This window comes from Capricornis sumatraensis, chromosome 18, assembly GCF_032405125.1.
Source record: "Capricornis sumatraensis isolate serow.1 chromosome 18, serow.2, whole genome shotgun sequence".
Classification (NCBI taxonomy): Eukaryota; Metazoa; Chordata; class Mammalia; order Artiodactyla; family Bovidae; genus Capricornis; species Capricornis sumatraensis.
In genome coordinates, this window is record NC_091086.1 from 18,307,667 (window position 1) to 18,326,605 (window position 18,939).

General features: G+C 45.8%; 1 protein-coding gene across 1 annotated transcript in view; it reads right to left on the minus strand.

Moving 5' to 3' along the window:
• Positions 1–17,782, minus strand: part of PIK3R1 (phosphoinositide-3-kinase regulatory subunit 1) — a 94,669-nt gene extending 76,887 nt beyond the window's left edge. Inside the window, exons 1-2 of the mRNA XM_068990701.1 lie at positions 17,657–17,782; positions 4,848–5,559 (exon numbers count right to left, since the gene is read on the minus strand). Coding sequence (XP_068846802.1) covers positions 4,848–5,181 — 334 coding nt within the window. The 5' untranslated portion in view covers positions 5,182–5,559; positions 17,657–17,782. The remainder of the gene's footprint in view (positions 1–4,847; positions 5,560–17,656) is intronic.
• Positions 17,783–18,939: the final 1,157 nt, after the last annotated feature.

Below are 18,939 nucleotides of genomic sequence, written 5' to 3' on the forward strand. Positions count from 1 at the left end.
TTGGAAGTTTTGGTCACAGCAATCAGAGCAGAAAGAGAAATAAAAGGAATCCAAATTGGAAAAGAAGAAGTAAAACTCTCACTATTTGCAGATGACATGATCCTCTACATAGAAAACCCTAAAGACTCCACCAGAAAATTACTAGAGCTAATCAATGAATATAGTAAAGTTGCAGGATATAAAATCAACACACAGAAATCCCTTGCATTCCTATACACTAATAATGAGAAAATAGAGAAATTAAGGAAACAATTCCAACAAAGAGAATAAAATACTTAGGAATATATCTACCTAAGGAAACTAAAGACCTATATACAGGAAACTATAAAACTATAAAAGAAATCAAAGAGGACACAAATAGATGGAGAAATATACCGTGTTCATGGATTGGAAGGATCAATATAGTGAAAATGAGTATACTACCCAAAGCAATCTATAGATTCAATGCAATCCCTATCAAGCTACCAACGGTATTTTTCACAGAGCTAGAACAACTAATTTCACAATTTGTATGGAAATACAAAAAACCTTGAATAGCCAAAGCAATCTTGAGAAAGAAGAATGGAACTGCAGAAATCAACCTGCCTGACTTCAGGCTCTACTACAAAGCCACAGTCATCAAGACAGTATGGTAGTGGCACATAGACAGAAATATAGATCAATGGAACAAAACAGAAAGCCCAGAGATAAATCCACGCACCTATGGACACCTTATCTTTGACAAAGGAGGCAAGAATATACAATGGAGAAAAGACAATCTCTTTAGGAAGTGGTGCTGGGAAAACTGGTCAACCACTTGTAAAAGAATGAAACAAGAACACTTTCTAACACCATACACAAAAATAAACCCAAAATGGATTAAAGATCTCAACCTAAGACCAGAAACTATAAGACTCCTAGAGGAATGGGTATAACACTCTCCAACATAAATCACAGCAGGATCCTCTATGACTCACCTCCCAGAATATTGGAAGTAAAAGCAAAAATAAACAAATGGGACCTAATTAAAATTAAAAGCTTCTGCACAACAAAGGAAACTCTAAGCAAGGTGAAAAGATAGCCTTCAGAATGGGAGAAAATAATAGCAAACAAAGCAACTGACAAAGAATTAATCTCAAAAATATACAAGCAACTCCTGCAGCTCAATTCCAGAAAAATAAACAACCCAATCAAAAAATGGGCCAAAGAACTAAACAGACATTTCTCCAAGGAAGACATATGGATGGCTAACAAACACATGAAAAGATGCTCAACATCACTCATTATCAGAGAAATGCAAATCAAAAACACAATGAGGTACCATTTCACACCAGTCAGAATGGCTGCTATCCAAAAGCCTACAAGGAATAAATGCTGGAGAGGGTGTGGAGAAAAGGAAACCCCCTTACACTGTTGATGGGAATGCAAACTAGTACAGCCACTATGGAGAACAGTGTGGAGATTCCTTAAAAAACTGGAAATAGAACTGCCTTATGACCCAGCAATCCCACTGCTGGGCATACACACCAAGGAAACCAGAATCGAAAGAGACACGTGTACCCCAGTGTTCACTGCAGCACTGTTTATAATAGCCAGGACATGGAAGCAACCTAGATGTCCATTAGCAGATGAATGGATAAGAAAGCTGTGGTACATATACACAATGGAGTATTACTCAGCCATTAAAAAGAATACATTTGAATCAGTCCTAATGAGGTGGATGAAACTGGAGCCTATTATACAGATTGAAGTAAGCCAGAAAGAAAAATACCAATACAGTATATTAACGCATATATATGGAATTTAGAAAAATGGTAACAATAACCCTGTATGCGAGACAGCAAAAGAGACACAGATGTATAGAACACTCTTTTGGACTCTGTGGGAGAGGGCGAGGGTGGGATGATTTGTGAGAATGGCATTGAAACATGTATATTATCATATGCGAAACAGATCGCCAGTCCAGGTTTGATGCATGATACAGAATGCTTGGGGCTGGTGCACTGGGATGACCCAGAGGGAGGGGATGGGGAGGGAGGTGGGAGGGGGCGTTCAGGATGGGGAACACATGTACACCTGTGGTGGATTCATGTCAATGTATGGCAAAACTAATACAATATTGTAAAGTAATTAGCCTCCAATTAAAATAAATAAATTTATATTAAATTAAAAAAACAGGAAAATATAAGTGTTGGCCAAAAAAAAAAAGCTGTATACTGTCACCCTGTTTCTTTATCTTATATGCAGAGCACATCATGAGAAATGCCAGGCTGGATGAAACACAAGCTGGAATCAAGACTGCCAGGAAAAATATCAATAACCTCAGATATGCAGATGATACTACCCTTATGGCAGAAAGTGAAGAGGAACTAAAGAGCCTCTTGATGAAAGTGAAAGAGGAAAGTGAAAAAGCTGGCTTAAAACTCAACATTCAAAAAATTAAGATCATGGCATCCAATTCCATCACTTCACGGCAAATAGATGGGGCAAATGATGGAAACAGTGACCGACATTATTTTCTTGGGCTCCAAAATCACTGCAGATGGTGACTGTAGCCATGAAATTAAAAGATGCTTGTTCCTTGGAAGAAAAACTATAACCTAGACATACATATTAAACCTAGAAAACATATTAAAAAGCAGAGACATTACTTTGCCAACAAAGGTCCAGCTATTCAAAGCTATGGTTTTTCCAGTAGAGATGTATGGATGGTGAGAGTTGGACTATAAAGAAAGCTGAGGGCCAAAGAATTGATGCTTCTTAACTGTGGTGTTGGAGAAGACTCTTGAGAGTCCCTTGGACTGCAAGGAGATCAAACCAGTTAATCCTAAAGGAAATCAGTCCTGAATATTCATTGGAAGGACTGATACTGAAGCTGAAGCTCCAATACTTTGGCCACCTAATGCGAAGATCTGATTCATTTGAAAAGACTCTGATGCTGGGAAAGACTGAGGGCAGGAGAAGGGGATGACAGAGGATAAGATGATTGGATGGCATCACTGACTAGATGGACGCGAGTTTGAGTAAGCTCTGGGAGTTGGTGATGGACAAGGGAGGCCTGGCGTGCTGCAGTCCATGGGGTTGCAAAGAGTCAGACAGGACTAAGCGACTGAACTGACTGAATCTTTCATATGCTGAGAGAAATTTAATTTTTTTCCCTTTTGAATTAGTCTCCATATAAGGAAGTGTCTCTAACTTAAAATATCAAAAGTCAAATGAAGAATATGTAGTTGGTAGGAAAAAAGAAACAATTATCACCTACCTCCCTCCACGCCTCCCCACCCCACCCCAGCTAAGTGAAACTATGCAAGAAACACAATGGTTGACAAAATTACATGCAGATGTGTCAAGCTTTTTTGAGTCATCTAGAAAGAAATACTATTGCTTTGAACTGTCGAGTTAAATGTATCATTTGGGCATTACTTCTAACAAATGGTATAATGTTTATAAAACAAGTATCCTTGTTGGGTTGGGATGGAAGAGAAAAGCTCTTCTCTTCCAGTACCTTTAGCGAGTTCCTTGACTTTTATGAAATATTCCCAATTCTATTTACCCCTACATTCTGCTTCTTCACTCTTGGTACGTCATTCATTTGAGCTAGATTAAGTCAATGTTAAAGAAGACACAAGAGTACCAGGAGCTTATTCAGAAATACAGAGTCAGTTTTACTTGACAAATAACTACTGCAGTTGAGTCCACCCATTAGAAACACATCTTTCCATACCTTTCTCTGTCTGTGGGCAAAAGATTATACAGGGGGAATAACACTTGAGATTTACTAGTGAAGAAATGATTTGACAATGCTGTTAACAGCAAAGCAGCAAACGGCTCGTCCCTGTGAAACACCTAAGGAATAGCTGTGCTCGAAGCTGAAGTGGGACCATCTCCCATCAACAATGAGCGGGTTTTGGGGTTTCCCTGGTGGCTCAGTTGTAAAGAACCCGCCTGCCAATGCAGGAGACACGAGTTCGATCCCTGGTTTGGGAAGATCCCACACGCCTCGGAGCAACTAAGTCCATATGCCTCAAGTATTGAGCCCGCATTCTAGAGACTGGGGAACCACAGTTATTAAAGCCCCTAGAGCCTGTGCTCTGCAACATGAGAAGCCACCACAACGAGAAGCCCGAGCAGTGCACCTAAGGAGTAGCCCCCTTTGGCCACAACTAGGGAAAAGGAAGACCCAGTACAGCCAAAAATAAATAAATGAAATTATATAAAGGAAAAAAAAACCATGAGTGGGTTTGGATCAAGGTGGCTTCCACTTGAGAAAAACATTCAGTGGCTTCTTTTTTGCTCATGAACAGACAACATGACCCAGGCAGCAAGAGGTTCCCTGTGCATCTATACTAACTACAGGATCGAGTTTCAGCTTCAGCCAGTACTCCTGGAGAAGAAACCAAGAGGCAGACACCAGGTTATAAAAACAATGGTTTCTTCTCTGCCGAGTGCTGTGGTCATTTTATTACTCTCTCCATTTTCCATGAAGATCATTTTCCATTAAATATACTTACATTAACCTGACCCTGTACTTTCCCCTAATGATTATTTGGATATACAGTACCAATTACATGAATAAGAATGCAATAGGTGTTTGATTCCACAGTGACTCTAATAATCATGTTCAGAGACATTCACTAAACAGGTTCTCAGACATCATGTCCTATTTTTTATAACAACCCTCCACCCCACGAACACAGATTTCTAGCCATGTAATAACTAACCAACTTTTATGCACTGTTTGTAAATTCAAGTAAAGCTGCTAAAACAATTTCTGCCCAGAGCATTTTAGCCCAGCCCAACCAATCTGAGACTTTTCCTTTAAAAAAAAAAAAAAAGGAGTCTTGAAGCAATCACTCATCAATACTGACCTTGTTGCTCACTGTCTGCTTCAGTTTTTGAAGGACCTGGGGCAACAGGAAGGGGTCGAGGCGGCCGGGGCTTTGGTGTGGGAGGCGAGATCTTTTTCCTTCCAATATATTCTACGTAAGTTCCCGGAAAGTCTCCCCTCTCCCCTGTCGTCTCGTTATAGCCATTTAACCAGCCAATTTCTTCAGGCTTGGCTTCCTGTCCATCACTGAATCCAAGAGCGACTAAGGACCCTTTGTTCACAGTCAATATGTCCCCCAGGTGCAAGTCAATGTCTTCTTCCCGCTCCTTTTTATAGTCGTACAGCGCCCGGTACTGGTACCCCTCGGCACTCATGGCTGCACACCTGAGACCATGCAATGGCTGAGGCTGGCTGCACACTGCAGTCTACCCTGACGTTTCTCCAGGAAGTGAATTCAGAGTGTGTGCCAAGGCTCCTGATACACCTCCAGCAGGGGATAAAGCATCAATCTCCAAAGGTTTAGGAGGAGAGGTGATTGGCCATCCGGCCGTCCATCTGTCCTCCATGAAGGGTGTGACTGAAGTCAAGGCTCTCCTCCTCTGTGGCCACGGTGCCCCCACCAGCCTCCTCTTCAGCGACTCGTCAACACGTCGACTCCCAGCTGACTCCCCCGGCGAGGCCCGATCCTTTCTGACACTCTTGTCACGCTGCCCATCTGTCGTTGACGGTGGCACGCCACATGCGAGCTGCACCTAGCAGAGGGAAAGCAAGGCTTATGAATGAGCAGCACACTTGGGCCATCTGCGTGAGTCTGGGCTTGGACTGCCATTCAACAAGTACTTAACCAATCGGGCAGAAGGACGCGGGCCGGCGTGCTCGCACTTCACGCGGTATACACAACAAAGACGAGGGAGGCAGGCGGTCCCTGCTTTCTAAGAATGCTCGGCAGGCTGAGAGGGGTGCTGGCACGTGGCAACATCTCTGAGACAAGAAGGGACACAAGGAAGCATGACATGAGGTACGTGTCCTAAGAGAGCAGAGACTGAACGCTAGGGAGTTCAAGCAGGGGCGAGCCCCATCTCACTGCAGGCGTCTGAAGACAGAACATGTGGCAAGAACTTAGGTGAAGCTGTGAGGCGGCACGCGTCACCTTCTGGGAAGAGCCAGAACAGGCAGTCCAGTATGTGTGAAGCCCAAGAGGAGGCATCGGATCCGAGTTAGAAAGATAAGCAGGGGTGGTATGACGCCACGCATGCCTGTGGTGAGTTCATGAGTCATGCTAACTGCAATGGGGAGCCAGGAAAAGGCTTGGAGAAAGGGGACGGACAGGACCAGGGTTACATGTGAAGAATTTCAATCGAATCCTGATGCATGAGAGGGGCTGTCATAGAGACAGAAGAGGAGAGCCAGGCAAGGCGTTTTGCAGCCGTCTGGGCAAGTGGGCATGAGGGCATGAACCAAAGTGGCAGGAGAAGGCGTGGAGAGGTGGGAACTGAAAAGGGACAAAGAGGTGGGGGGGCATGGCAGCGCTGAATAAAGGGATGGAGAGAGAGAAGCACGCAAGACTGGGATACTGCATCCCAGTGGGGGAGACAGAGAGACCACAGCAAGATGAGGAACCGGACGGCAGAGAAGCCAAGAGGAAGGGCTCTTCCCAGCCTCGAGAGCTGAGCACTGCTCAGCTGAGTTCAAGGCACTGTCGACTACTGGGGCCTAGAGGTCAGCTACTCCATCCACTATTTTAGAACTCATTTCTACATGAAGTCAGATAACCAAGAAATATTTACTTGTGTGTCTGTTTAGCAACATTTTAGCATGTGGTAATACACAGAAATAAAAAAGACACAAAAATTTAGTATATAATACCAGAACATAGGTCATTTTGCTGGTACCTTCCAAGGAATAAAAAGCAAAGTAGAAAGCATAAACTATACAGAAAAGTACAATATAAAAAGGAAAAATGCTCTCTCCTTCCCACTTTCTCCTTTATCCCAAAGGTTATTACTGTCTGATATTAAAAAGCAATAAAAGTGATACATTATTTTTTTAAAAAAGAGAAAGCAAAAAGGGTACCTGACCCTGAGTTCATGAGAAGACCGTAGATACCAGTATCAGGCAAAGGGAAGCCAGGAGGCCTTGGTGGGCTAGAAGTGATGCTGAGCATCCAAACCCACATGTGAGTAGCTGAAAACCTGGTCTGTGATTCAGGACAGGGAACACACCTGAAGTTTGGTAATCAGCTGCAAATAAGACATGGGCAAACTCAATGGAATGAAGGAACTCAGGAAAAAAAAAAATTAAAAGTTAAAAAAAAAATCCAAGGTCAAAACACTGAGGCTCACTGAATGCTGCTGAAATGGGAAAGTCCAGGTCTGGAGACAATGTCACGTCCTGGAAATAAGGGGTAAGAGGGTTCAGGTAGAAAAGGGTGATCTCTAAGACTAAATCCTGCAGAGGCCTCTGGGTGTGTAAAACAGACAGGGCTAGGTCACCCCAGGGCTGCGTCCATCGTGGACGCATGGCAGAAAAGCAGAGCAAGCCACTCTAGTCTAATGGTATAGAGGATCTGTTGCTGTTCAGTTGCTAAATTGTGTCGACTCTGCAACCCTGTGGACTTTGCAGCACGCCTTTAAGGAATTAAGGAATAAAGAGAAAGCAGATAGCCGCTGCAGATCACTCTATGAAGACAGTTCAGTGAAGGAGGAAATGCAAGTTTCTTCTTTTTTTAACTAGTGGAGGCAGAGGGCTTGGAGAGTCAAGAGACTCTCTTAAGAGAGGCAGTAAGCAGCTTGGATTGCCACTAGAACAACAGAGAACAGCGTGCACTCGGACACACTATGCGCCCCACGTTCATTTCTCCAGGTTATCTTGGTCATAAAGAGGAAAAGCAAACTCAAGGTTTCAGTTAAGCTGGCTGAACAATAAAGCAGTAAAAACAATAGCCTCACAATGTCGGTGTGCTATGTCAAAGAGAGCTTTTGTAAGTTTTCAAGAGTAGAACCCCTTAGAAGTTTAATATTATAGGCACTCTGCGGTGCAGGCATCTTAAGAAGCAAAATCTAATCACAGATTAATTGTTATGCTGGCATTCAGAAGTGTAAAGCATTCAACTTTACATGGCTAAAGCCTCTTAGCTGTAATACAATAACACTCTTAGAAGAGTTACATATTAAAAGAAGCAAAAACAAACACTGGAGATCTTTGTGTAGCAAGAATATTAATTTGGGGTAGTATTCTACTTTGTATTTCAGTCGGCAGAGGAAAAAAAAATTAAAGCAGCCAGCAGAGCATATGAGAAAAATAAACTATGTTATGTTTGAAGACAGCCTCTCCTTTTGCCAGATCCAGAATCAAATTAAATATTCACTGCATAAATTCACACGAAAATGTAGAACTAGCAAATCCCATTTTTAGTACTAATGTACTCTGTTACAAACGAGACACAGAACTCTAAAGAACATGGAAATTTACATATCCCTAAATGCCTGGAAACCAGGCAATATGCCTAAGAATAATTTAATTCCTCCAAATTTGCCTTGAAATTTTTCTTAGCTTTTCCTGGCAATTTATGTCTTTTTGGGGGGAGGAAAATCCTCAACTAGAAGGCTGGGTAGATCTTTCCGCCAGCTGCTGCCTATGGCTTCCTGTTTCAACAACCCAGAAGGCCAGTTTGGTGAGATTCTTAACAGAATGAGCAGTATAATGATCCCTCTCTCTCTTCTTCCCTGCCCCCTGCAACTCCTCCTCTCCCCTCTAAAAAGCCTCAGCAAATTGCCAAGCCTTGCTCATGACATATCTCTGCAGCTATGCATGTCCTGCACCAGGGGACACTGTAGTACGAAAAGCCTCTAGGTCTGCTCAAGGTTGTATAAACCTAAAAACTATGTTAACACTGGCCTGAAGCTAAATCCCTGCAAAGAGATAAAGAACCCTGAGGAACCCTAGTGAAGTAAAAGTGAAGTGAAGTCGCTCAGTCGTGTCCGACTCTTTGCGACCCCGTGGACTGTAGCCCACCAGGCTCCTCCACCCATGGGATTCTCCAGGCAAGAATACTGGAGTGGGGTGCCATTGCCTTCTCCAGGGGATCTTCCCAACCCAGGGATCGAACCCAGGTCTCCTGCATTGCAGGCAGATACTTTAACCTCTGAGCCACCAGGGAACCCTAAGACTCTAGCAACTACTAGACTCTAGAGCAGCAATAACAATCCTCGCCTTACATGCCGGAGACTTGTCTCTACAAAGCCCCCCATCCTCACCATTTGTAAGAACCACATTATTTTGTGTGTCAGAATCTTGTGCAGAATTCTGGGCCCTCAACCAAAAAAAAAAAAATCCCCAGATCTTCTATGACCCTAGGGCTGCAAGTAACACACACTACTCTTATCTTCTGGGACTCCACCATCAAGGCCAGAAAGACCAATGAAAACAATCCAAGGCCAGTCATGATTCAGTGGCAATTAAGTGAGTGGAGAGCAATTAAGAGGGAGACCTGCCTAGCCATCTGGGGGGCACGTGAAGGGCATCCTATGGAGAGGTACAGAGAGGCCTTGGCTAGAGGGAGGAAGCACGTGGCTTCTCTGCTGTACACCTTACACTTTCCCCTGATGGCCACGCCCATTTAAACGATGTCACTGTCATCATGAAAGTGAAAGGGATGTCGCTCAGTCTTGTCCGACTCTTTGCGACCCCATGGACTGTAGCCTACCAGGCTCCTCTGTCCATGGGCTTTTCCAGGCAAGAGTACTGGAGTGGACTGCCATTTCATTGCCGTCATGGTCGTCATCTAATACTGGGAGCTACAGATGTATTAACCCATTCAGCCATCACCATCAAATATTTATTGGGAGCTAGACTGTGTGGATCACAATAAACTGTGGAAAATTCTGAAAGAGATGGGAATACCAGACCACCTGACCTTCCTCTTGAGAAACCTATATGCAGGTCAGGAAGCAACAGTTAGAACTGGACATGGAACAACAGACTGGTTCCAAGTAGGAAAAGGAGTACGTCAAGGCTGTATATTGTCACCCTGCTTATTTAACTTATGTGCAGAGTACATCATGAGAAATGCTGGGCTGGAAGAAACACAAGCTGGAATCAAGATTGCTGGGAGAAATATCAATAACCTCAGATATGCAGATGACACCACCCTTCTGGCAGAAAGTGAAGAGGAACTAAAAAGCCTCTTGATCAAAGTGAAAGAGGAGAATGAAAAAGTTGGCTTAAAGCTCAACATTCAGAAAACGAAGATCATGGCATCTGGTCCCATCACTTCATGGGAAACAGATGGGGAAACAGTGGAAACAGTGTCAGACTTTATTTTGGGGGGCTCTAAAATCCCTGCAGATGGTGACTGAAGCCATGAAATTAAAAGACACTTACTCCTTGGAAGGAGGGTTATGACCAACCTAGATAGCATATTGAAAAGCAGAGACTACTTTGCCAACAAAGGTCCGTCTAGTCAAGGCTATGGTTTTTCCAGTGGTGATGTATGGATGTGAGAGTTGGACTGTGAAGAAAGGTGAGCACCAAAGAATTGATGCTTTTGAAAACTGTGGTGTTGGAGAAGACTCTTGAGAGCCCCTTGGACTGCAAGGAAATCTAACCAGTCCATCCTAAAGGAGATCAGTTCTGGGTGTTCATTGGAAGGAATGACGCTAAAGCTGAAACTCCAATACTTTGGTCACCTCATGCGAAAAGTTGACTCTTTGGCAAAGAGTCAACTGATGCTGGGAGGGATTGGGGGCAGGAGGAGAAGGGGATGACAGAGGATGAGATGGCTAGATGGCATCACTGACTCGATGGACATGAGTCTGAGTGAACTCCGGGAGTTGGTGATGGACAGGGAGGCCTGGTGTGCTGCGATACATGGGGTAGCAAAGAGTTGGACCCGACTGAGTGACTGAACTGACTGACTGATATGTGTATTAACATGGGTCAGTAACCATGAGGTGGGTACTACCAACATTCTCACTTTACGCAAGAGGAAATGAGGTGCAGAGAGTTTGTGTCTTGGCTGTGATATCTTGGCCATGACAATGCTCAGCAAGTGACAGGTAAAACTAGAGTTCAGATCCAGGCAGTCTGGCTCCAGAGTCATCACTTTTAACATTCTAAAACCTGCTGCTCACACTCAGTTTCCCTGGATGCCCATGGATGGCCAGATACGTCAATAAGGTCATCCACGTAGACCCCCTGCCTGCATACTCAGACCTCTCAAACTCATCTTGACGGTCTGCTTTTTACTCTCTGTGATAGTGGCCTTACTGGCAGTGTCTGTGGCTCTTTAACAAAAAAACACGTGCACATAGAGAAGCCTTTATAACTCAGCAGGAGTGCCCTCAAGTCTGAGACTCAGCATCCTGGACCATGCAGATTTTCTTCCAAAGAGACTTCACTGAGATGCACCCTTGCCAAACAAGTCCATAAAGGGGTGAATCAAATATTGGGCACCCAACCTCTAGAATGGAGAAGGCAATGGCAAGGCTGCCCTCTTCTGGAATCCTGTCCATTTCTGGTCTACAAGCTTCAGCTTCTGTCACCTAAATGCCTCCTGCTGCTACCCTAGTCCTGTCACTGCACAACTTCTGACAACTCAGTCCCTGCTGGGTGGTGGGGGAGAGATGTAAATCATCCACAGTCACTGGGGAGATCATGTTTAGAGGACTGGCAAGTTCTCTTTCTCTCACCTTCAGGTTTGCCCCAGCACAGCAGAAATCTCTGCAACCTCAGACACTGGTAGTGCCTAGATTACTCGCCTGTGGTCAGTGTGGAGCCCACACTATATGTTCCGCAGATTCACAAGCTTGAATCTTTAACCTCTTTGGCTACATGCCCCTGTCCATTGAACTATTTCCACTCAGTTCCATTGGAATTATTTCCACAGTTTAGGTTTTTATATGCAGATAATATCCACCACGGGGCTTCCCTTGCAGCTCAGATGGTAAAGAATCCGCCTGCATTGCAGGAGATGCAGGTTCGATCCCTGAGCAGGGAAGATCCCCTAGAGAAGGAAAGGGCAACCGACTCCAGTATTCTTGCCTGGTAAATTCCATGGACAGAGAAGCCTGACAGGCTACAGTCCACGGGGTCGCAAAAAGAGTCAGACAGGACTTAGCAATTAAACAACAGTATCCACTATTCGTAATTACTGTTTTCAAACAACTGAGGCAGTTTTATGACATAGGCTCTAAGCCAGTGCATAACCTGAGTTACTGTAACAAAAGCTATAAAGAAAACCTAGGAACAAATAACAAATTAACTTACTCTTATTAGAACATCATATGAAACAGTTCAAAAGTTCCTTCACAGGAATTATTTTGCTCCTCTCTTTGAAGCCTTTTATAGACTGCCTGCAATGAAGGCAGATTTTTTCTCTGCTAAAATACTGACCAATTCTCATTCTGTTCCTCAGAATAAAGTTGTTTCTGATACCCCACAAGTAGCTATCCACGACTTCTTAACGTACAACTGCTTGAAAGTAAATTTCCAATTTAACCCTCTAACCCACAGGCATTTGGGCAAAGAACCAAACACAACTCTTTGAAAAGTCCTCTGACTTTGTTGACTTACTCATTCCCATTTACAAAGGACAGAGGTTTAGCAATCTTGGTGGGGAGGCAGGAATAAAGAATATTTTCAAATCACTTAAAATAAACCAAGAATATATCCTGATCGTGTGATTCTACCTTGCCATGAAATCAGCTGTTTGGTCCTGGTTCTCAGAACAAGACAGACCTTCAATCCAGCTGCAAAGCTACGGATCAATTCTTGGGCCCCCAGCCCTACAATTCATCCTTTCATCTTCAGTAGGGCAAGCTCCCTACCTAAACTCACATCGCTCTTTTAAAAAACAGAAAACAGAATTAATCATCTAATCATCATCTAAAAATCTTTTCCTCTTTCAAATATGGTGTCCTGGAAATCATGAAAATCAAATTTTCCTATTAAACATAATGAATTTCAACCTAAAGTGCTGGGCTCTGGGTAAAATTTTATGGGGTGAGAACTTCATCTCAATTAAAATAAAATGAAGGGCTGGGATGAAGCCCCAAATCAGCAACCTCAAATATCTCCATTCATTTTTCAAACCAACCAGAATGAGTGCCAGGCTGCCATGCTCTGGGGGAGCTGGGCATCTGAGCCATGCCTCCTGCCCGCAGGCCCTCTGGGGGCTGGGTGTGTGGGGACTGGACAAGCCCTGGTCAAACAACAAGGACATGGGGCTCTCCAGAAACCAAAGCGATGGGATGGCGCCAGCACTGCTGGAGGCGCAGAAACACAGCCCCAGCTGGATGCATTTCTCAGGCTCAGCGGTCATCACAGGGAGGCTGCAGCTTCCAGAGCCTGAGAAACACATCCTAGAAGCCAGAAAAGGCCCTGGGGTGGACCATTCCAGTTCTCTGCATCACCCGGGGCAAGGAAGCCCTGAGAAGAGGCTGCCCTGGAACGGCAGGGCGGAAAAAGACACTCTAGCGTCTCTCCTCTTGCGAAAATAGGATGTTACTGTGGAAAATTCTCAGCAAGCAGGTGAGTGTAAGCACTGGACTTCACACTCAAAGATGCTTGTCCCCACTGGGTCCTAGATTTTCCAACTTGACCAAGTCTCTTAAACCTCTCTGTGCCACTGTTTATTATGAAGATAAAAGGAAATTATTTATACAGAGACTGAGCTCTGGTCTTGATAATCAGAGCTTAATATAATTAACACCGACACAGTGCATACTAGGGGCCAGGCAGTGTCCTTCTAGTTTTGTATATATCAACTCATTTAATCCTCGCATTCTGGGTACAGTTTATCATCTCCATTTTACAGATAGGAGAATCAGCACAGAGACGTTAAATAATGTGCCTCAGGTCAGACAGCTAGTAAATCACAGCAGTAGCAGCAGTATTGTATATCCTATCATTATTATTAGCATTGATTGCCACTTATACAATTCCTATTTAAAACTGGAAACATTTGCCAAGAATTTTTCTTTGGCACTGTTTCTAAACTCTGCAAACTGTACAGAAAGATTCCTGAAGCTAGCCAAAATAAAACTCTGTTTCTTTAACTCCTTTTCAGAGTAAATAGATAGACAGATAAGGGTTGCTTGTGGACTTTGTCCATCTAGTCCTGGGGCAGAGGGTGGCTCTATAGAGGTCAGGGCTGAGGAGACCTGGGAGGGGCCAGGGCTGTGCGAGAGGGTGGTAAGAAGCAGGGGGTGGAGTTAGGGGACAAAACTCCTCTCCAGGAAGCTGTGGTGGCTGCTTCCTAGCTGCCTTCAAAGGAAAACAGGTGATCCCACTCACACAATTCTCCAGGGACTGAAAGCAGTGGCTGCTCCTGTTACAGCCCTAGCTCCTAAGGCTGAGCTCAGGGCTGGACCACTGAAGTCCAGTGAGGGAGAGGGGTCCAGCCTGGCACCTCCCTTTCTTCACTCTCTCCTCCCTTCTGCCAGACTCCTATGACTGCAATACTCTCTGGAGTGATTATTAACATGAACACCGTTTTGACTACAGGTGCAGGAGGTGGGGGGCAGTGGGGATGGGGAGCACATATGTATAGATATACTTCAAGGAAAACAATGCTGGAAGGCTAAAATCTCCAAGATGTTCTTATACTAGGATTTTTTTTTTAAGCAAAAGGTATATTACACTCACTCTATCCTTTCAAATAAATACACAAAAACCCTAACATCACCCAAACAGACATGGTTAGCAGTAATTACAATCTATTTTCAGCTGCTTTGGCATCATGTATGTGAAATTGCCTCTAACTGCCACTTTCTTAAGCAACTAATTCCAATAAGAGCGTTGGGAGAATCATGGCAGGTAATCACATTAGGGTGTAGGTGGAGGAGACCGGGATACAGAGGGGCGGGTGGAAAAAAGAATAGGATGAATATCTCAAGAATGAATTACAGGCTAAGTTTTTTATTAAAAGCTGTCATATAATTGATATTATGCCTTGCCTTCTAAGGTGATAACCCCTTCCTTCCATTGATAAGTAAGGGCTTCTGAGGGCTTCACTAGGACACTCTATTCTCTTGCCTTCACTGGCAAATTCCTGTGTCCTCCAAAATATAGAAGAGCTGTGGGCAGCCCGTCTAAATGTATAATATACTAAAAAAAGGCACTTCCCCTTTTCTTCTGCATTATGTATGCCTCAGTTGTGGGAGAATTAAAAGCAAAACACCAAATGCAAACATGATCTTAGCTTTCAATATTCTACCTGACCATGAAATATTTTTTTTTAAATCTGCTTATTGACCATCTCTTTATTCACTAAAATTGACTTTGCATATGACAAAATGCAAACACAATGCGAGCTGAACTAGAATTGTTCCTGTTTTAATGAGCAAGTGGACAACCTTTCAGATTAGATGTCTTTTTAGAATACTCCCTTAAAATACCTAAGAAAGATTTTGACCAACATACTAGCCTAAGAATTATATGGCATTCATGAAATTTTACTTAAAGATATGAACAAAACTTTTAAGAACACAACATTTGAGTAAGTGGAGCAGGCTTGCATGAAAATACAAAACCCTCTATAACCAGCCAAGGTGCATTTCCAGCAGATAAATTTGCACTACCACCATCACTGTCAATAAGCAAAATACATATCACCTATCACTTATTGTACCACTTCTATTTCCCAAATCAACTTAATACTTTAGGGGTTTACCGTTCTTAATAAATTTAAAGACACAGCTAGAGAAAGACAATACAATTAATCAATGGAAAATGAAATGCTTTTTTCATGTCGGCTCTCAGCATCAGAGGTGAAAAGACACAGTGATACCATCATTTTACAAAAGGAGATAAAACAGCAGATAGTAATGTGTACAATGCAAATATCTGTTATGCAACTGACAACAACAGGTCCCAGATCAAGAGGAAAGTTAAAAAGCTACATCCTAACCCACTTTGAAAGCCAGTATCAGATATACAAAACTTTCTTCCAATCACAAAAATTTATATACTTCTATGGAAAAAAAGTACAACTCTCTAGTTGCAATTGGCATATAAAAGCTAAAGAAGCCAGTAGTTGACATAACCTAGGATTTCTGCAAGGCAGAGAGCCTCCTCCACAGGCCTTTCCAGTTTAAACCTGATCCTCAACCAAACATATCTTTCCAAATTGAAGAGGGATCCCTCAAAAAAAAATAATAATAATAATAATAATAACTCTGGGTATTTTCTCTGGAATGACCAAAACACTTGCTTCCCAAAGCTTAAGTAACTCTTGTTCCTAAGAAAACTATCATCTACTGCTTTTAAAAAAACTATTTATTTCAAGACAGTGTACTCTATCAAGAAATTATGGCTGAGTGCTTTTTTTCCCTCTCTTTCAATGATTTGTGTGTTTCAACGATTTCAATGTTTGTGCCCTTCTGTGCAAAGTCACCAAATTCCTGATGATGAGTGATAAACCTGTCTTCCTATTCTGACCTTTTCTAACTAACACCTAACCATCTTTAAAGTTGCCAAAAGGCAACACAAGCTAATGAAAAAAAAAAAAAAAAGCAAAAGAACCCACTTCACATAATGCCTGGGTCACTTACACTGTGAATGTCCCGCCTAACAACTAAAACTTCAGCCCCATCAAACTGAAATGACAATCTAATGCTGCATTCAAAACCCGGAACTGTTTTATCCATTCGTACTTCGCACAGACTGACAAAGAGGAAAGAACTGGAGAGGGGGGCAAAAAAGGCCGGAAAACCCCCTATCGCTTCGAAAGTCATCAAACCCCCAAACCCAGTAAACTCACACTTGTATACCAGCAGTGCTGCAGCTACACCAGAGATTAACGGTAAACGTGAGAGCTTTCTGATATTAAACTACGTCCAGAGAAGCAGAATTTCCCCAAATCCAGTTCACACACATTCTGCTTTCAACATGTAACAGCCATTTCTCTCACACCCTTTCATTACACGATCGAATCTGGTTACCAAAGTACATTTCTGCACTCAAGCGGTTGGCCTGAGCTTTCCTGTTCTCTTTGTCTTGTGATCTGCCGGGCAGTTTCTGCCCTTGGGAAGTGAGCGTGAGAGCTGTGGATTCCAGACAATTCCGCACGATCGTTCAGCTCGGGCTTGCACGCTCTCTCGCTCCCTCTAGCCGGCTCCATACTGCGGGGCCGGTCCCTCCGGTCTCGCCCCACGTTACAAAAAGCTAGATTTCTGGGCTATCCGAAGACCCCATTAAATCTGCCTCCAACAACCTGCCACAGGCCCGGCCGGCACCACACGCCGAGCTAGGGCCCCAGCGACCGGCCGCCCCGAGGCACACTTCCCCCACCCCGGAAGAGGAGGGAGGCAAACTTCGAAGGGCGGGGGCGGCGGGCGAGCTCCTGGGACCCCCGCCCGCCCCGGGCAGCGACCCAGGTGCAGCCGGAGAGCGCGGGGGAAAGCAGAGATCCGGCCCGCTAACGCGAAGGCGGCGGTCAGGGCGCTCTCCTTCGCTGAAGGGCTCCGGAAAACTGCAGCCGGGCGACTGGGGGGAACCCTCAGGAAAGTGTACGGTGACGGAGAGGTGGCGGAAGCCCGAGTTCGCCTGCAACTCCGGGGAAGAATGCTCCCGGCGGCGCGCACACCCCGCTCGGAAGAGGACCAGGGAAACGAGAGCCGCGAGGGAGCCGGGAGCACGCGGGGACGCTGGCCAAGAAAGGGACCCGCGGGTGCCCGGAGGGCGGCAGATGCCAGCGGCAGGGAGGAAGGCGGCCGGCTCGCTTCCCCCGGCTCGGTTCTGCAGAAGGAGAAGCGGCTGCTGGTGACAGGAAGACAGCGGCTGTGGCCGCGCGCGCACGCACCGCCTCCCCCTCCCGAGCACACACCCGGACCCGCTGCCGCCGCCTACCTCCCCCACCGGCCGGCTTCCTTCCTCTGCTGAGCCCAGGCTACACCGGCAGCCTCTAGCGCGCACGGCTCCGATGAGCCCCTGACCCAGCTCAGATCCGCCAGCCGTTCCCGACCCGAGCTCGCCGTCTCCAACCCGCTGCCAGCCGTGGCCGCCGCTTCCTCCAACTCCGCTCCAGCTGCTCGCGACTCCTTTCCGTGCGCCAGCAGCTCCAGCGCCCGGCAGCGGCCCCGCCTCCGGCCCCGCCCCGCGCGCCCCGCCCCCGAGCCCTCGCCAACCAGCGTCCGCGGCTCCGCCCCTCTCCGCTGGCACCGCGCCCTCCGCCGCTGCCATTCACCGCGCGGCCAGCGAGCCCGGCGGCCAGCTGGGCGGAGCTCGGGTCCTGCCGACCCTTCCTGCGGCCCGGCTCCCCTTCCGCCCCCAGCCGCGGGGATGCCCTGGGCGACCCGGCCGAGTGCTCTGGGTTTTCGCCCGCCGGGCCGGCCAGGTTGCTCCCCGCCTGGGGCTGAGCCGGCTGCCGGGAGTCTTCGAGACTGGAGGCGGCGGGTCTGGGAGAGACCGAGGACGAGTTCAGACTTAGAAGCTGCGTCTCTAATCGCGGTGTCTTGAAACACATCCCAGCATCTTTCGAGCCCCCAGCGTCCCAGCGCAGGGGCTGGGGCGGGGAGCACTCGGATTCCAGGCTAGCCAAAGCCGGAGGCCCTGCAGTTCTCTGCTTGGCCAGTGCGGCCGCGGAGGTGGGCGGAAAAACCGCGCCACCCCGCGTGGCGCCTCGGGGTGAAGGAGGGGTGAAAGGGTGAACCGGAGGGACAGGCGTCCGCAGCCTGCCTCGAACTCCAGGAGCCTGGCTGGCACTGCCGTCCCCGGGAACCAGGCGGGCCCGCCAGAAGGGCAGAGTTTCATGAGGAGGGCGCACGCTGACTGATCCCTCCCAGTCCTGAGATGACGGAGGAAATGTAGGTCGCTCAGGCAGACCGCAGTTGCTCGTGGCTCGGTGGAAGGAAGCTCACGGGAACTGTGAATTCCTTAAATTTCTTAATTTTCTAATGCGTATTTTTCAGCTAGTCCTCATTATTTTAGTTGCTCAAGAAAAATCTGCTGTTGATACAAACCTTCCTCTGACGGTATGATGGGATGCCACCACCCTCTCTGTTCCTCTTTTCGCCCATGAAAACACGTAATAGTCCGCCTTTTAAAAACCTCTTCCCAGATTCCTCTTTCTGCGGTTTCGAGACCTGCACCCGCCCAGTCGACTTGCCCTAAAGCCCTGTTCCCAATTTCCT